Source organism: Vicugna pacos, chromosome 19 (genome assembly GCF_048564905.1).
Source record: "Vicugna pacos chromosome 19, VicPac4, whole genome shotgun sequence".
Lineage (NCBI taxonomy): Eukaryota > Metazoa > Chordata > Mammalia > Artiodactyla > Camelidae > Vicugna > Vicugna pacos.
Genome location: NC_133005.1, coordinates 33912169 through 33930876, shown reverse-complemented (window position 1 = coordinate 33930876; position 18708 = coordinate 33912169). Strand labels below are relative to the sequence as shown.

The 18708-nt window shown below is 44.3% G+C and overlaps 2 protein-coding genes across 2 annotated transcripts in view; both read left to right on the top strand.

Annotated features, from left to right (window-relative positions):
- LOC102537708 (protein WFDC11) overlaps nucleotides 1-3651 on the top strand; it is a 61514-nt gene extending 57863 nt beyond the window's left edge. Inside the window, exons 3-5 of the mRNA XM_006202702.3 lie at nucleotides 1649-1800; nucleotides 2966-3107; nucleotides 3622-3651. Coding sequence (XP_006202764.1) covers nucleotides 1700-1800; nucleotides 2966-3107; nucleotides 3622-3651 — 273 coding nt within the window. The 5' untranslated portion in view covers nucleotides 1649-1699. The remainder of the gene's footprint in view (nucleotides 1-1648; nucleotides 1801-2965; nucleotides 3108-3621) is intronic.
- Nucleotides 3652-12288: 8637 nt separating this feature from the next.
- Nucleotides 12289-14078, top strand: WFDC9 (WAP four-disulfide core domain 9). Its single transcript, XM_072943531.1, has 3 exons — nucleotides 12289-12379; nucleotides 13384-13528; nucleotides 14048-14078. The coding sequence occupies exons 1-3, from the start codon at nucleotides 12289-12291 to the stop codon at nucleotides 14076-14078; spliced, it is 267 nt and encodes an 88-aa protein (XP_072799632.1).
- The last annotated feature ends 4630 nt before the right edge of the window (nucleotides 14079-18708 follow it).

Sequence of the window (18708 nt, the reverse complement as noted above, 5' to 3'; positions counted from 1 at the left end):
AAAACACTAGGCTTGAATTTAAATTGTGGCTTCCTCCGCACCCAGAAACCTGCAGTTGGGGAAGAGAATGGTCGATTTCCTTGCTCTTTCCTCTCCTGCAGTTGGCTATGTGCCACTTTACAGGTGGAGGAGGGAGACAAGACAAAGGGGTCAGGACAGCTCTTTCTGGCAGGCAGTGTTGTAGCTTTGAACTTGGTACTTTCTGGGCTTGATATTGCTTAAAGTTGACTCTGTTGTGATTTCATAAGTTGAGTCTCCCCCAGTCCAACTGATGGAAGTTTCTCACCTGTGGTTCTCTTGATCTGGCCGAATCCATCTCCTTTCTGGCTGGTTTATTGTGACACCTTTCCCTGGCCACTCACTTTCTACTTTCTTCTGTTGAGTTTCCATAGCTTTTCCAAGCAGCCTGTCTGGAATGAATCTGGCACAAACCCACATCGGCTCTTTCCTGCATCCTTTGCCCTATCAAATTCTGTCGTGCAGCCGGTAGCCCCTCTCTTGTGGCTGTAGGTCACTTCAGAGAGCCTCCTTCCCTTTTGTGCTCTTGGATGTGACTTAGACACTAGCCTCCTGTGTCTCCACAAACATGTAGGGACACATAGGGAGCTCCATGGGAGGTCTCCTTGAAGCCTTTCCAGTGACTTGGAATTAAGAGAGCTCAGTATTCTTTAAAGAAAATCTGCTAAAAAATCTCCTCCCTCAAATATGTTAAATCCTTGACCATTTTTCACCTTTAAAACAAGTGAGGATATTAAGGGTCATTTAACCACTTTGGGGCCATCTTTCTTTCTCTTTTGAAAAAGTCCTACAAGTTGATCTGTCACAAGCTCACTTTAGGATCTATCCAAAGGTCTTGGCTACTTTTATTTTAATATCATGTTACAAATTTTTAAATAAAAAGTCATGATATACAACAATAAGCCTAATGATTTCAATTTTATAAAAACAATTGATTTCCATATATCTGCACCTATAGAAGACAAAATAACTACACCCATATAGTGGGGTTACTAAAAGTACTTCATTGCCTGCTTTGTACTTTATATGTCTTAAGAATTTTGCATGGTGACAGATGGAAATTAAACTTTTGGTGGCGAGCATGCTGTAGTGTATATGGAAGTCAAAATATGATGTTGTACACGTGAAACTTATATAATGTTATAACCCAAGGTTATGTCAAAGAACGAGTAATTTAAACAATTTTGTAATCTGAATTTGAATTATTTTAAAAAATTAATTTATTAGTTTTTAATTGAAGTACTGTCGGTTACAATGTGTCAATTTCTGGTGTACAGCACAATGTCCCAGTCATGCACATACATACATATATTCATTTTCATTAAAGGTTGTTACAAGATATTGAACATAGTTCCCTGTGCTATACAGCAGAAATTTTTTAGTCTATTTTTTGAATTACTTTTTAATCAAGGGAAGTAATACATTCAAAAAAGTTTTTCCTGCAAAAGGAAGGCATACAGCATGAGATGGAGAGATACCTTTTAGTGAAGTCAACATCCAGCTTTGGTGTGTGCATGTTGTTGGGTGGGTGGAGGGCAAGGAAGAATAATTAGAAGACCAAGTGTAAAGAAATTCTGTAAGAATTTCATCTTGCTTCACAATCTCTTTATTTATGTCTTTTGATCTCTAGCAGCAACTGGGAAAGAAAAAAAAAATCCTGACAACATCTATTCAAACGTGTATGGTCAGCATCATGAAGCTCTGGACACCTCTCCTCGTAACGCTCGTGTGTACGGTGCTCCTGTCTGTGCTGGGAGGAATGAAGGAAAAGCATACCCACGGGTGATGCGGCTGGACTGGGGAGCAAAAGGGGTGATGAGGCTGTGCTTGTTTCTGGACAAATGAAGGGGTCTCATGCCTACACATCTGACTCAGGACCCACCTTCTCTGGATCACCTATTGGAGAATCAGATAAATTTCTATACCCAGAGATCCAAGAATTTCCCTTCAATGCTTCTTCTTCTAACCTTGAGAGTAGCAATGAGTATCTGTTAGCTTTTAGATACAGTCTGTAAGTTATAAGGATCTAATATTTTCCCATGTCAGGCTATCTTTGGTGGAGGGTGGGGCACCAGTATAGAGCTGCCATATTTTCCTGTTCTTCCAGAAGCTCTGTGTCCTATGTGCAAAATGGACATTTCTTTTTGGTTTTTGTTTGTTTGGTTGGTTGGTTGATTTGGTTTTTTTTTTAAATGGGTGGAGGGGAGGTAATTAGGTTTATTTATTTAGTTAGTTATTTTAATGAAAGTACTGGGGATTGAACCCAGGACCTCGTGCCTGTTAAGCATAAACTCTAACCACTGTGCTATACCCTCCCTCCCGTTTCTTCATGTATACCCTTAATTTAGTGTTGGATATTTAAGAATGTGAAAAGATAGAAAAGAGACATGAAGTGGGGGTCCTTCCTGGGGCAATGTTGGGGGCCATATAATGAGAAAATGGAATCAATGGAGGGGGCCAAGAAAATAAGGTGAGAGAGATAAGAATTTGGAGAGAGACTGAGTTATTAAAGGTAGGGTCAGCAATGAGTGGAAGACAAGGGGAGGGAATCCATTCCTTACTCACCCTGGTCTAGCTTCCCGCACTATCAAATAGGTGTGATAATGAGGCTAGAGGATATCTCAGGCTCTGAGATCTCCCATTATAAAAATGTAAACTTCATAGGGGGGCACATGAATGCTGGGAGCATACAGAGCCCTGCCTCTAGGATGCTCAAAGAGGACCCAGAGGCCTGCAACACTGTAGGACTTGGGGAGCAGTGAAGGCAAAGAGATCAGTGAAGATGTGACGGGGGTCAGTGAAAACTTGGTGAGGAGGCTTAGGAAGGGAATTTTTCACAGAAGGCAGATAGATACCTTGGTGGGGACTTGGGGCTGGAATTCTAGGAGGGGCTTTTAAGATTATGAAGGGCCCCTGTCAGCTTCTTACCATCTCGTCTCAATTGCAGGGAGGAAATGTTACTTGCAGAGTGCTGGGGGGAGCCAAAGATCCATGAATGTGCCAAGAAGTGTACCAGAACCTTTAAGTGCCTAGAAAGAAATCACACGTGCTGCTGGACCTACTGTGGAAACATCTGCTGGGAAAATGCAGTGAGTTTGGAGATGGGTGCTTGAGTGTGTGTCTTCACTGATTCTCACCTTCTTCTCAGATGCTGTATCCCTAAACAGAGGACTGGGGTACCCCAAATCCTAGGCACAAAAGTAGCAGAAGACAATGTCCTCTAAACCTGGAAGGCAATTCACCGGCAAATAGACCAAGATACCAGCTTGGGGGCCCCTTACTTCTTTCATTGTACAACAAATGCCTGTGCTGTCTTCATTGTATTTTTCAACAATTTGCTCTTTTCCTATTTTTTTGTCCAGATTACTAGCCATTACTTCCACAGTCAGACTTTTCCTTGAGTCCTTTTAGCTCAGCCAGGACCCAAATCTCTACATTTCTTCGTTCAATGACCCAATACTCCCCCTTGTCAGAAGTGGACAATGCATGTTGTTACATGAAGTATTTCTGTTCTAGTGAGGTTGAGTAATATTAAGCTTGGGAATGAATTCTTGTTTTTCAGACTTCCATAGCCTCTAAGCATCTCACCTTTTTCTCTTGTAGGTAATCAATGAAAGACTGCTAAACCCCTAACCTCCCACTGGGATACCCATCTATTCTCATTGAGGGCTGGGCAGGAGTAAATCCTTGGCAAATAAACTCATTTGCCAACAGTGGCCTTTGGGTTTTTTCCACTCCATTCCACCACCTTTGAATGCCCTTATCACAACCTTCTATATTCCTATCCTGTAGTGTACATAAGTTTCCAACTTTTGCTTCCATCTCTTCCTTCCGTATTTGATTATCTTAGAACTGATAGACTAACTCATGGGCTTCACAGAATAGATGTTTACTTCTCTCATGCCATTTTAATGTGTGCAATTGGCAAGCAGCCTTTCATTCTGTTTTTCACAGAGAGGTCTCTGGTAAGTTTGTTTCTCACAGGGTATCGGCAAATGGTTCTAAAACTACTTTACATGTATAAAAGATTGAAAAACAAGTAAATAATTTGTAGGCAGGAGGCAGGTTTCTGCTAGAGAAGAGGAGTTACAAATAAGCAAAAGGAAAATGCTAGAATGAGCTCTGGGGTACTGGATTAGAGTCAGAGATATCAACATGAACTCATGTTCAGCTTAATATATATATAGAGAGAGACAGACAGATGCAGAAATATTTATAGACACATGTGTACACATAAATATAAATTAACATATCTTTCCTAGATATGCCTGCTAAGAGGGCTTAGAAGTAGTGACAGCACAGTAGCAACAAGCACACAGAGCCCAGATCTTGGTTTCTAAATACCATTCTCCAGTACATGGGCCAAAGCTTCGTAGAGGAATGACTGATCCTAGAACTGGGCTTGGAAAATACAAGATGAGACTGGGACATCTTTTAGGATTAGAAAGTAAGGAAGAGCCAAAACCCCAAATAATGGGGAATAGGAACCAACCTGAAGAGCTTCCAGTGGCCAAAGCCAAAAATAATTTGAGCACAGAGCTGTTACTGCTGGTCTATTAAAATAAAATGTTACAAAGGTAATGGAAAAATAGTAAACAACTTCAATGTAAACTACTATTAAAGAAAACAAAAAATGAAATTTGAAACATTTCTGTGGAAAAGAAATTCTCCCACTAGAACAACCCTGAGTCAGCAAAAAAGGTAATACAGCACTGCAACTTTAATTAAATATCTCTGAACAATCATTTTAACATATGGAAAAAATACATTTAGCCAGAAATTTTAAAAGTCAGCACATAAGTAGACAAAAAAAAATCAGGAAGACTTGAAATAAGAGGTTGACAGAATGTAAAAAATTGAAAGAAAAACATACAAGTTACCTTAGAAAGATTGTTCAAGATATTCAGGACAGAATAAATTAAAATAACTATAATAGGCATTGAGGAAAAAGAATGAAAGAAGCCAAAAGACTAAAAATATAATGCAAAAAGTAAAAACAGTAAGAGAGAAAAAGTTTGAGTTTTAGAGATTTTCAAAAAGAAAATCTGAATCAACAACAACAAAAAGGACCATTATATACCCAGGAATAATGACCCAGAACACCCTCAGTTATCAGATGTTTGATCTGATCACCATGAACCACCTGTTCTCCACCCTGTGGCTTCCCTCTGGATTAAAAACAGAGAGAGAATGTGACTGTAAGGAAAGGGGAAAGGTAGGGACCACTGAGTTAAAGGAAGGCACCACCCCATTATGAGGGTGACCACACTGGTGGGTGATGGAGTTGAGGGGTATCTAGGGCGAGCACAGGCACTCGCTTCCATGTCCATGGTCTCACCGTAATGGAGAGGAAGTAAGCAAGCAGGGAGGGCAGAGGAAACATCCTCCTCTGGCCATGTCATGACTTCTCACTCTCCTTTGGCCTTGGACCTGCCGCTTAACTTCCCTGGGATTCATTTCCTTCACTGGAAAGAGACAGTAACCAGAACTCCCAAGGAGGATGAGGAGAGTGGGATGGGGGTGGACCAAGTTTAAAAAGAGTCCTCCTCAGGGGCCTCCCACCCTGGGCCCCAGGGTCTCAACCTCCACCCACCTCACATTGAACTTGCCCTTGTGGCTCCAGGGTGAGGAATGTTCTCCTTGGCACTGGGAGATGCCACCCATGAGCAGTTTCTCCCTTGGAGTACTGGTTCAGTGAGCAGAGCAACAAGGGAGCTGAGCCCGCAGGGGCCCGGAGGGAGGCCGAAGGGAGCGAGAGCAGGGAAGCATGACAAGGGGAGAGATCAGAGACCTGGACCTGGGGGGGGGTGCGCTCTGGGGTCTGCGCCAGGTGCTCAATGATCCCAAGCACTGGGAAAGAAACAGGCAGGTCCCTGCGCATTTGTTGTGGTTTATTAAACAGGAACAAGCAGTTCAGACGGTGGGGAGGGTGGCATTCCTACTGACATCCTCGTGCCCGGGTGTGAGGTCCTTGTGCTTCTGCCGCAGGCACAGTCTCTGGATGGAGGGCTCGGGGAGCAGGACGCACAGCCCAGCCTGTGCCCTGACTCACAGGATGTTCATGCAGACGTTCCCGCAGAAGGTGGCACAGCATACGTTGTTTGCTTGGCACTCCTGGTGATGTGTACAGGGGCGCTTGCACATCTCTATTTTGGTCCTCTTCTTACATTCATTGATTTCTGAGGATGCCTGCACTCCTGAAACAGAGCAGGAGTGGGGGCAATGGAACCAGACCCCTAGAGAACACCTCTCTAAAGCTTAGAGCCTCCTCCAAGACCCCAGACACAGTCCCATTCATAACACTTTTGGACTTTTCAGGGAACTCGCCCTCTGCCCTTCACCAAATCCTGGTGATCTGTAATATCTTAAATTCTATTCCTCCCTCCTCCCCCCGTAGACCTCAATGCCTGGACTTCCCAGACCCTCTCCATATCCCTGCCACCAGGACCCGGTCTCCCCCATCAGTCATGGCCTTGGTGAATTCCACCCACTCCCCACATCCATCTACACCCTGACCTTGAGAACTCAGCGAAGTCTAGGACATCCTGCCAACTCTCCAGAATCTGCAGGGACAGGAGAGGTAGATGAACATGCCTCCTCACCCTCTCTCTCCTCTCATACTGTCACTGTCTGCAGTATCCCTGGCCCTTCCCAGAAAATACCACTTGCAATATTTCCCTTTCACTGCCACTGTCCTGCGCCCTCTGAGAGAATTTTAACTTGACTTGTGTACCCCCAACTTTGCTCTCCCAATGTCCTTTCATTCTGTGCCTACTCTGGTGAACATCTCTGGATGTTCACCCACCACATGTGGGCATAAATCAAAGAATTGTTTTGTTTTCCCTCCTGATTCTCAGCTCCAGTGTCTCTTTCACTACTGTAGGTACCATCTGTCTCTGGATTTGAGGGATGGAGAATAAAAAGATGTCAGTTTCCTTTCCATCATCATCACTATTTCCAAGGCCAGATAAAGGGGCTGGAGGACCATGGTCTGGGAGGAACCAGCGTGTTGATAGTGCTGTGGTTGGAGCACAGTGTGCTGAAAGTTTCCGATTCCCAGGTTCTCCTGAGACTGGACGCAGCCCGCTCCTCCCTGATCCCCATCCCTGTCCCCTGGTCCATCACCTACTATGTCTCCTGTTCAGGTTACGGTGCCCTCCCTGGGCCTGCAGCAGCAGAACACAGAGAAGCAGGGTGGGCAGCAGAGCCTGGGCTCGCATGGCTCTGACCAGAGTAGTTTAACTCTCAGTCTGCCCGGACTCCCCTGGAGAGCTGCGTGTGGACAGAGCAGGAAAGAAGGAAGAGGTTATCCTGGGCTCCTCCCTGTCTCTGCTGGCCAAGCCAGGGAAGAGCAAGGAGTCCTTGTTTTTTCCCCTTGCCTGCCCTGCACCGTGGCGTGTTCATGTGGGACCTGGGCTTCTGCAGAGATGACTCCTTCTATCACATAGCCAGCCCTCTCCTTTTGCAAACAGAATTTTAATTTTTGCTTTGATGTAATCAATTTCTATTTTCTAATTACCAAATAATTTAGGGGTATGGAAAAGAGAAAAATAATATGAAAAAAGATGGTAATCTCTCTGCATAGAATTAACATGAACCTCATTGTATTCTCTTCCTGGTTTCTTTGCATATTTAATAGATAAAATGTTTGGTTTTCTCACATTTTGAATCACTCACCTTTTGTTATGCGTCTTGTCCACCCTCATTTAATCGTGTAACTATTTCACAGAATAGGGTTTCTCAAAATTGCACAGCTCTCACTTAAATATCTGCTGTCAAGCATCTGTAGTATACTAATTACTGATTACCTAGACAGTATCCTTGCAAGCATTTTCATTCATAAATCCTTGATTTTTTTAGATTAAAGAGAGGTGGAATTTGTGGCTGAAAAAGTAAGTAGATAATTTAAGTATGTATACACACACACACACACAGAGCTATCCCCAGAAGTCAAGGACTGTGAGAGAAAATATCTGTATCTCTATCCATATCTGTATCCGTCTCTCTAGCTATCTACATCTTTCTCCCTCTCTATATGTACACACATATAGATATTATATATATAGGTTATATGCATACCGATGTCTTGGGAATGCATAATTCAATCATTTTAGGTTGGACACCATTTGCAGTCCCCATCAAAGTTCCCTCCAGTTTGCTCCCACATCTTCGTATCCAAGTCCCCAAATTCTGCCTTTTGTCTCTGTACTGGTTCACCGTCCTCAGCCAAGTCCCCAGAATCTTGGCATATATTCTCCACTGCTCGGTGCACCCACCATATCCTGGGGGAAATCACTTGTACACGGACATCTCCTGTGGCTGTATGGAACACTCCTGTAGCCAGGGCTTGGGAGGTGGAGGTCTATTACTTGGGAGTTCCTGGCCCCTGGCCCTTGCCTGCATGATTCTTCTTTTTTCTAATGAGCCCCAAATCATGTGTGTGTGTGCCCGGTATAACGCCCGCCTCTGATATTTGTGAACAAATATCCCAACCTCTCAACTCAACAAACCTGTGCCAAGATCTCAGTGCTAGGTTTGATCACCTCAAATCTATCTTTTCTAAAGTGGTCATCTAATCTTTTCTAAAGGTTTTCTTATTCAGTCTCTTTTTATCCACATAAAAGCCATAGGGCATTTGGTGGGAGACAATGTTATGCGTTAATTAGCAGAGGAGAATCCATACAGGGAAGGGTGGGACCTTAAATAGCACACACAACAAGTCAAAGGAAAATGAAGACTGTCCTCCACTCCTTACCTGTTGATGAACGCGGGTGCATCAGATAAAGACTCTAGACTTGGGTCTGTTGAGGGTGGCCAGAGCTGCAACCCAGGCACACAATGTCCCTCCTAGCTTAGCAGGAGATACTGGTCACATCAAAGAAAGTCCAGGACTTCTGGCCGAGTGAGTATCAAAGGAAGGTCTGTAATGTGACTGGTACGTTCCTGAGTGGAAATTAAGGATTGGCCACAACCAAAAATCACTATTAAGTTCTAGGGCTTTGAACTTTGTTTTTCTCCTCTTCTGTCCCCTGTTTCAGGCCACACCCCCTGTCCCCCCACCTCCCCAAGAAGAGACCAGATAAAAGAGCTGTCAGCCTGTTACTGCAGACACTCAACTCAGACACCTCCAGAGGTAGGTCGGGGTGGGGGTCATGAGGCGTGAGCTATTACTTGTGGCTTGACTGGATGAGTTCCCTGCCCGGGTGGTGTGAGTATTATTCCCATGAGATAAGGATTATTGCCTGTTTCTCAAAGAAGAAAACAGAGAGAGAGATGGCATGAATTGTCTGAAGTGTCATAGGTAAAAAGGGGTAAAAGATATCAGCGTTCCCCAAAAAAGAGATACCAGCATTCCTGAGTCTAAATCCCCCACTCTCTCCTTTATCATCTGGAAAGCCCAGGATCCTGAATTTGGGAGAGAGGGGCAGTTCTTCCATGTCTTTGTGATGCCTGGCGACCTCTTCATTGTCCCACACCCTGTCTCAGGATGGCCAAAGAATTCACCCAGAAGTCTGTACGTGAGCGGTACCCAGCCTGGGCACGATGAGGTTTTTCTTTCCTAGGATCATTTAGGACACCAGAGGTGTGCAAAGAAGGGGGTGGGGCATCCCCAGGATCCTGAACACCCTTTAGGGGCAAGTCAGAATCTCTGAAACTGGACTAAGAGTGAGGCCTTTTAAATGAATAGATCTCCAAGCTCTGGAAAACTTGGGCCTAGAGTGCTATTTTTAAATACAAATAGACAACTTCATAGAACCCATATGCTTTGGATTTATTGTGTTTCTGTCCCTGAGTGCCAGTCTTCCTCCTTCTTTGTGCAAAAGGCAGGTGTCAGGAATCCAGAGGCCCATCTGGGCCTGTGCCCGCCTTCACCGTTACCTTACTCCCCACCTGTAAGTGGAGAGCAGAGTATCGCCTGCGTTACACTTCTGTCTTGCTATGTGCTGCTCCCTGCAGGGGATCAGAAGAACACTCTGAGCCAGGCTCCAGGACTGACTCCTACCGCTGCTGGCTGGCTTTCCTGCGCAAAAAGTGTGAGTGATTTCCAGGATTCCTGGAAGCCCACTGCGCTCAAAGACAGTTCTCCTTTGGCTTGGAGCTTCACCAATTAAGTTGTATCCTTTGGTATAAACGTTGCCCATCGGTCAATGAGTCTCAATATGTTAACTTAGCAATTTTCCTTCACCAAGCCTGGCTGAAGCAAGCTGGTAAGGATGTCGGTTCTGACTAGAGAAGGTTGGAGACCAGACATAAGCATCCAAGAGGGAATCCCCACCCCCACCAAATATCTGATCTTCTACATTTCAAGGGCTTCTCTCCTCCTTTTCTGTCTCCCCATAATCTCCGTCTCTTACTCTTGTTTCTCCTCAAAGTCTCCTAAATCCAGTTTGCCTCAAGGTCAGTGTATCTAGTGACTGACATGCCTACAACTTGCATTTTTCCAACTTCCAAATCGCACATCTTCTGAGAGGAGAATGACTTTTCAAAGATCCCTTTGAAAAAATTCTATACCTTTTAAATTATCTCTAGTGCTACACTTGCTTTTGAGCAAAGGGATTCTGTGTGATTCATTTTAGAGGAGAGTTGTTCAGTGGAGTTTACTGTGATGATGGAAGTATTCTATGTCTGGCCTGTCCAATAGGATAGCCAATAGCTACATGTGACTATTGAATGCTTGAGATAAATAGAAACTAAACTTTTTAATATTTTAATTGAAGTATAGTTGATTTATAACACTGTGTTGGTTTCAGGGGTACAGCATAGTTTTTTTTTGCAGATTATATTCCATTATAGGTTATTACAAGATATTGAGTATAATTCCCTGTGCTGTACAGTAAATCCTTCTTGCTTATCTTGAACTTTAAGTTAACTAATTTAAATAGTCGCATGTGCCTAGTGGCTACCATATTGGACTGTGTAGAGGAGTCTCTTCTGCTGGACTGAAAACTTTTGAACACATAAAAACTTTCAGGGAGAGAGACAATTCTCTACCTTGTTGCTATGCAATTCATAATATCAGAATTTTACCCTTTCTTGGGCTTTTTTATTTGTCTTCCAGTTTGGTTTCAGGAGGGGAAGGCAGCAGATAAAGGACGAAGGAGGCAGAGAGGGCCCGGACTTCTTGAGGGTAATTAAGGTTCCTCCTCCCATGCCCCAGCTCCCCTCATCCCTCAATTGCCAGTTGTCAGCAGGCTATTTCATCCTTTTTCTGCTTCATTGTTTCCTCCTGGGTAGTAGAGGGAGGAAGGACCAACAAGAGAGGGTGGGGAAGTTCTTACACAGTAGATATTATCATAAACTGGCCTTGTGCTTCGGGTCCTCCTTCATGGGGGGCTTTCAGGATTCATTGGAGACACAAAATGGCATCAGGCCATTTATGACTGAGATACTTCTCAAACTGTAGCCCTCTTCTCTGCTACTCCAGGTCACTCTAGCCCAATTCCACACCCTTAAGAGTCTTCTCAAACACAAGTCTACGGTGCCCCCAGAAACTTCCGGGGACACACAGTAAGCTCTGAGTAGTAGCTGCAGAGTAGTATCTCCCGACTGGGAAATGGAAGACAGCATCTCTACCTCCCCAGGCAAAGATTTTGCCCAAGATCTCCTTCAAAATCCTCTCTTATGACTCCTTCAACTTTGGAGCATCTATGGAGGTGAAAGTTTTAAAAGTCTTCTGAAGTTGTTGGTCGACAACTTTTCTCAAGTCCTGCTGAGTAATCTGTCTCATCCACTCCCTCTGGAATCACTCTGGTACTCCTTGTCTTCAGGTCTCTACAGAAACTTCCATTATAGCATCCTGTTACCTATGTTCTAAAATAAAAAATCAGGGCACTTCATGTGTTCTGTTATTCCAACTCATAAAAATAATGATTACAACATAGAAGTATGCACATCTGCTGGTTATCTCTGGATAGTGGAATTACTAATGCTTATCTGTCTCCTCTTTGGATTTTTTTTTTAATGATGCAACCTGAAGATTTATTGCTTTTTGATCAGAAAAAGCAATGCGTTTTTAAAAGAAAGAATTTTGTGAAGGAAGGGGTACCTAGTGTGAGGTGGGGAAGAAGCCGGGGAAGCCAATGGCTAGCTTGATGTGTTGTTAGGTGCCAGCAGGTAGAAAGGAAAAGTAGGAGGAAGAATAACGCAGTATTCACAAGCACTGTCTCTTTCTGTCCTACCCTATTCTCCTTAATTCGTATTCTGCCTCTAGCAGCATCGGGAAGACCTGCCTTCTGCCAAAACTTAACCCAAACACACGTAGAAACTACCATGAAGCGCTGGGCTCTCCTACTCATTGTGCTCATCTATGGGCTTCAGATGCTCCTGCCTGTGCTGGGAGGCGTCAGGCACAGACCCTTCTGTAGGTGGTGTGGTAAGGGAGGAGGGTACTCAGCCCAGGCCTGGGTTGTCTGGCATAACCGATTCAGGGCCCCCATTTCTAGGATGACCCTTTAAAGAACCAGAACCCTCCTTAAAGCAGAGACATCCAAGAAAGGTCAGGTTGGATGTTCCCGATCTGGCGTCTCTTTAAGTTTCCTCTCCCAGCTCAGAAAGCAATAGTGTATACCCACTATATAAAGGGAGGGTTGCTTTTGCCCACATTCCGTAGGCTAGCAGGAAATATTTGGCGATGTCAGACCACCTTGGGTAGAGGAAACACCAACCCAGAGCTTCCCTCTGAACCCGTATTTTCAGAATCTCTGTGCCTGATCTGAGTGAGCCTTCATTGACTATCAAAAGGGTAGTATTTAACACATTCATTTAGTTTGAGGGGAAGAATCTTTCAGAATCTGAAAAAATGGAAAAGACAAAAAAAGGGTCCTTATGAGTCAAAGTTTGGGGTCATATGATAAGACAATGGGATAACGAAGGGGCCTCAAGGGAGGGTTCTGGGCCAGTGAAGGACATGGAATCTGGGGAGAGGCTGAGTGCTTAGGTGGTATCATCAGGGAGGTGAATGGAGAGAGGGAAAAGTAGGTTCCTGTTCTTCCATGACTCAGTTTTCCATAGGAAAATTGGGTGTGGACTTTGGGGCTGAAGAATCTTGTAGGCCCTGAAATCTAAAGTTATATGGGAAGAGACTTGGTGAAGCAGTGTCATACATGATGAGGTTGTCCTAGGTCCTAGCTTTAGGGGATTTGGAGAGAACCCATGTGGAGAGAGGGAAGTCACATCATATAAGGATGGTCTTCAGTGAAAAGCCACTGGCTAGAATTCACAGAAGGGATTCCCTTGAAAAGCAGAGAAAGACTTTGTGGCTGAGAGCTCAGGCTAGAGAGCTCAGGGATTTTTCAGCTTGAGGAGGGTTTCTCCTCCAAGTTGTGGGTAGATGGACACTGCCAACTTCTACCATCTCAATTCCAGCTGAACTAAGAGATACTGAGCAGTGCTGGATACAGCCTCCATCATTAAAGTATTGTGTAAAAAGATGCACTAAATTACAGGCCTGTTCCTTTCCAAATCATACATGCTGCTGGACCTTCTGTGGAGACATCTGCTTGGACAATGAGTGAGTTGGTTGGGGTGGGAAGGTTGGGCCTGTGTATGCTTCCTCATTCCTCCTCATCCTCATTCAGAAGCTATGACCTAGAACAGAAGACGTAATCGCCCAAATCCTGGTCAAAGAAATAGGCACCCTCCTACCTCCACACCTAGGCTGCCACTCACTGCAAAATAAGCCAAGTTACCAGCATGGGGGCCTCCACATTTTTTTTCACTTTCATTCAGTTCCCCCCAAACATCATGCATCAGTTGGTTCATCCCTCCCTTGTCCAAGGCCCTAGTTATTGCCTCCTCAGTCTGGCCTCCCCACTGGCCCCTTATCTCAGCCGGGTCCAAGGAGACCTGGTCTCTACCTGTCTGCTCAGTTGGCAAACCTCTCAGAAGAAATTGCTTAGAAGTGGTAAATCCTGATCTTGCAGGAAGAGTCTCTGTTCCTATTAACTGGGGCTAAGGGTTCTCTTAAGTTCGGGAATGGATGCCCCGCCAGGGCTCCCTAACTTTTAACCACTTAAATTTTCTCTTCCAGAGAACCCTTTAAATTCATGCTAAAACCCTAGATTCTAGCTGACCCACCACTAGCGTGGGCTGGAGGTTGAGTCTGTGGTCTAAGAAGAGTGCTGCCCGGTTCCCTGTTGGGATATCCACTTGCTCCAGCTGAGACCTCTCTGTTTGTGCCTTGACCTCTCTATCCTGAGAAGGCTCAAGTCTTTGCCAAATAAACTGATCTGCCAACCTGAGGGCTCTGTATTTTTTGGCCCTTCATCCCTGTGACTTCATTCCTCCCATTACAATTCCCAGTAGCCCACACAGGTGTTCCCATCCCACCATGGGCACAGGCACCCAACTCCGCCTTCAGGTTAGACTTCTGTATTAGGTACGCTAATGGCTGTAGCAAAAAATACAGAGATTTATTTAAAAAAAAAACTCATGGGGTTAGCATGATGAGGGTTTATCCTTATTCACAATACATTTCCTCACAATACATTTCAGTGAACAGCCACCCATACATTGAGTCAAGGACCCTGGCTCCTTCTGTTTACAGCTCCACCATCTCCCAGGGCCTCCTCTGAATCCAGCCAGCAGATGGAAGAAGAAGGGTATATGGAGACTTGTATAGAAGGTTTTTAAGGGCCAGGCCTGGAAGTGGAGTTTATTATTTCTCTCCACATCCTATTTGCCATAATGTAGTCATTGGTCCTACCTACTTGCAAAGAAGACTAAGAAATACAGCCTAGCTGAATGTCCGATAAGAACAGAAAAAAAGGATTTGGTGAACACACGGAAGACTCTGCCCTGCCTATTTATGCAAATCCAGACTTCTTAAGTAAGATCCAAGACCCTGGTCTCCATATCACTCTGTCCCAGGGAACAAGAAGCTGAAACTCTTGTCATCAGAGAAAGCGTTCCTGCCCTCCCTCAGGGTGGCTACTCCGAGCTTCAGAATATTCCTCATTCTGCCATCCCTAGTGTCCTCTTATTCCTGCCAGGTCAGTTTTGCCCGCCTGGCAGTTTTACCTGGGTAACATTCCTCACATCCTGAGATTTCAGGTAACACAAGGCAGGCTTTCCTGCCCCTATTGTTGCCCTAAATTATATCTGAATTTCCAGCATTTGTCATCAGTATCTTGAAGATCATTCAGAACATATAACTCCTCCTGGATGAGGAGTACCTGCTATATATTAAGCCTTGTGCCTCTTCCCAGCCCAGGGGACAAGGTATTCCCACTTAGATGGATGAGTCAGTTTAACTGGATAGGTGAGTCACACCTGTCACCTTAGAGCCCGAGGAAAGGCTCGGGAATGTGAAATAGCATAGACCAGGGTCAGGCGAGGGACTAAGTCTTAATGGAACTGGTTAGTACCCAAGAGCCCAGAGTAATGAAAAGGGACAATGTTTCAGGAGTTTAGGTAAACATCCTTCCTGAGTGAGGCTTTGTCTTGACCTTTAGGGGCTTGGAGCTCTTTAGAATGAAAGTAATTATTTCTCTCTAACAAAGAAGTAGAGAAGAATAAAAGGTTAGGGACCTTTAAAGGAAGAACCAGGGAAGGAAAAAGGTGTCTTCTTGGGTATCCTATTTTGAGATTGTATCTCATCCATGCCTTCATCTGCCAAACCTCGATCACGAGAGGCAGAAAGGAGAGATGCTGCTTGGTCAATCTTAGAAAAAAGTAACTGACACAGAGAAGTGGAAGGACATCAAAGGGGTTAGAAAAATGTGGACATACACACACAGCACTGCTGCTCCACCAGCCACACAGATGCATACACAAAGGGTTTGGATTGTGTAGACTGACTGTCAACTGAGCATTGACACATTGTAATTATACTTCACATTGACTATACTTCAATTTTAAAAAAAGATAAATAAAAAATAATAGAAAAAATTAAGTATGCTTAAACAATAAAATGTGCTGGCATCATTTAGGAGTTAAGTAGAGTGAAAAAAATTGTTGGGAAATTCAGACTTAGAGTTGTTTCACTTCATAGTTTATGGTTGATTTTTAAAAACCTCTGATGATGTTTTAAATTTTAATTTACTTATATTTACTGATATTTTTAAATGGCTGTTAAAATACAGCAATGCACTTATATAATAAATATGTCTTACATTTTTTATTTGGGAGTTTAAAGTTATCTTTTCAAAAAGATAAATGACTCTAATCTCTATCTAGTTAATGGATAACTGATAATACCTCATGACTTTTCTTTGTACTTTTCTGTGTTTTTCAGATTGAGAAAATAGAAAATGATAAAGTTACAGAGTTCATTTCTGCAATGAGAGGAATATAAAGTATAAAAGAAGGAATCCTTTCATGTCACCCACAAGACGTCAATGCCCAGCCAAGGAGTGTGGACAGAGGAGAGGAGTAAGAACCAGATAGGGCAGTGAGACACCAGTCATATGTTCTCCCAGCTCCTTAACCTGAACCCCTTCTCTACCTTCAGCAGAAACTGGCCAAATCCTGGGTCTCCTGCCAGTCTTACCTTCAGATACCCAGGGTCAACTTCATGAAGTGGATGGGTCCCCAGTTAATGAGGCTCTCCTGCATGGCAATCCTGCTAGTTTCAGGAAGCTGGAAGGAAAGAATTGATTCTTCCACTGAATTTCCAACTAACAGTAAGTATTGTGGCTGGGCTTCAAAATGAAGAGGAGTAGACAACAGGAGGACTTTTCCCTTTCCCAGTTGCAGACAGAAAACAGGGAATGGCATATAGGAAAGCATTGGCTCCTCTTTAAAGCCAGGATGGAAGCTGAGAAAAGCTGAATGTTTCGTTCTCAAGCTTGAGGGGCTCCCGAAGCTACAAGTAATGCATGTTTTTTATGTGTTTATATGGTGTTTTTGTCCAGGAGGACACTTAGCGGTGCAAAGCTCCACAGGATCCAGAGCCTGGCTTCAGCTACCAGGAGTCTATGTCCTTAGGAGTTCCAAGGACCAGCACTAAACTGGAAAAGGGCTATTAATTATTTCTTGAAATATGTCCTTTGATTAGGGACCTGAGTATTTCAGAATATTGGACATAGAGTGCAGAAATAAAATGCATGCTTGATGGGTAGAAGTTTGGAACCATTGACATAAAACAATGGACTGCTGGAGGGTGGGGGTGGGTATAGCTCAGTGGTAGAGTGCATGCATGAAGTCCTGGGTTCAAACCCCAAAAACTCCATTAAAAAAAATTGAAATTGGCAGAATTCAGGGAAGAATAGTGAATGAATAACTAGTGATAAAGGTTTCTAGGGAAGAACTAGGCGTTGAGGGCCATTTCAGCCAGGGATGGAACAGTGGAGGACCCTGCTCTGGGACTCCGTACCTCTCACCCCATAAAATGAGAGTTGGGGACTAGAAGATCTCTTGGCCCTCTTTGTTCTGAGAACTGGGGTTCTGTGAGCTGAAATTTCACGGGGGTGACTTCCCGTTGACGATTTCCCGGTGGCTGCGTTCATTAGGGGGAGGTGGGAGGAGGATCTTGACTCCAGATCCCTGTGCAGGGAGAAAAAGAAGGGAAATCAGCGGAGTGAATTCTGGGGGCTTGGAGGGGCTGATAATAGTGAAGAAAACTCTTCTTCTGGGAGGCAGTGCTCATGTACTCCTTCTAAGTTGTACCTAAGCCAGGACTGAAACCTGCACCGAGATTCCCACCCATGAGCGGTGTGCTGTTGACGGCAAGCTTCGCAGAGAGTGTCAGCCCGGCCATCACTGCTGCGGTGCCTTCTGCGGAAAGATCTGTGTGCTTCTCAAGGGAAGTGGTAGGATCGAAGAAGCACCTTTTCCCTTGTCATTCAGTTCGCCAAGACTTGAACTCCCGAAATGTGGGAAGACAGAGAACAGGAGACGAAGCCCCGCCAGTCCCAATATCCAATCCACCCGAGGAACCCCTGCCTCTTCACCTGTCTCAGAGACCTCACTCTCCATATATAGACCTACCTGATTTACCCAAACTTCAGGGGGTCTGACATTCATGTCTCTTTGCTCATTGGACTTCAGATATCCTGGGAGAAGCCTTGTGTGGGGATTCCCTACACCACAGAAAACATCCTTGCCCCCAGGGTTTGGGGGGATCTGCTACACTTGAAAGAAATGTTTCTCTAGACTGTGTGGCTGCTGAGCACCTATATCTTCTCTCTTCCAGTGAGCAGCAGTCCTCACCACAAAATCAGCAACAAGGCCACTGCTGAGCCCACAAAGCACCAGTGGGAGCGGAGGGTACCTGGGAGACTTGGGAAGACTGCCACGTGACCCCCAGTAGGATGATCTTCTTGCCCCAGCTGTGGGCTCAAGGCATTGTCTCTCCTACCTGCCAACCCTCTTCCCTAAGCTATGCCATTATCGGTTTTAATTCCTTGGCAAATAAGTTGTGAAAGTAAGCCAGAGTGCTGTTTCTTCTTCTAAACTCAAGTACAGAGGCGTTTGGAGAAAGGGGTCTATATAATCATTTGTCATCAACTTGCTGAGTAAATTTGGGTAAGTTCAGTCACGTGTCTGTGCCGGTTTGTTCTCCTTTGCTAATTTTGGCAAACTATACTTATTTTTTTGCAAGTTTTAATGGATAGTGGTATACACAGACCAAAATGAAAAAGTTAGCAAATTAGAACATGCTAGGATCATAGAGCTTGATACCAAATTCATGATCTAACCTCTTCTGCAACTTCATCTGTTGCTGTTGGGGGCAAGGGGAGGATAGGGTAT

Coding starts and splice junctions, on each gene's coding strand:
- WFDC9 (XM_072943531.1), top strand. CDS start 12,289: ATGAAGCGCTGGGCTCTCCTACTCATTGTGCTCATCTATGGGCTTCAG. Junction 12,380..13,383: donor CGTCAGGCACAGACCCTTCT/GTAGGTGGTGTG, acceptor TCTCAATTCCAG/CTGAACTAAGAGATACTGAG. Junction 13,529..14,047: donor GACATCTGCTTGGACAATGA/GTGAGTTGGTTG, acceptor TTTCTCTTCCAG/AGAACCCTTTAAATTCATGC.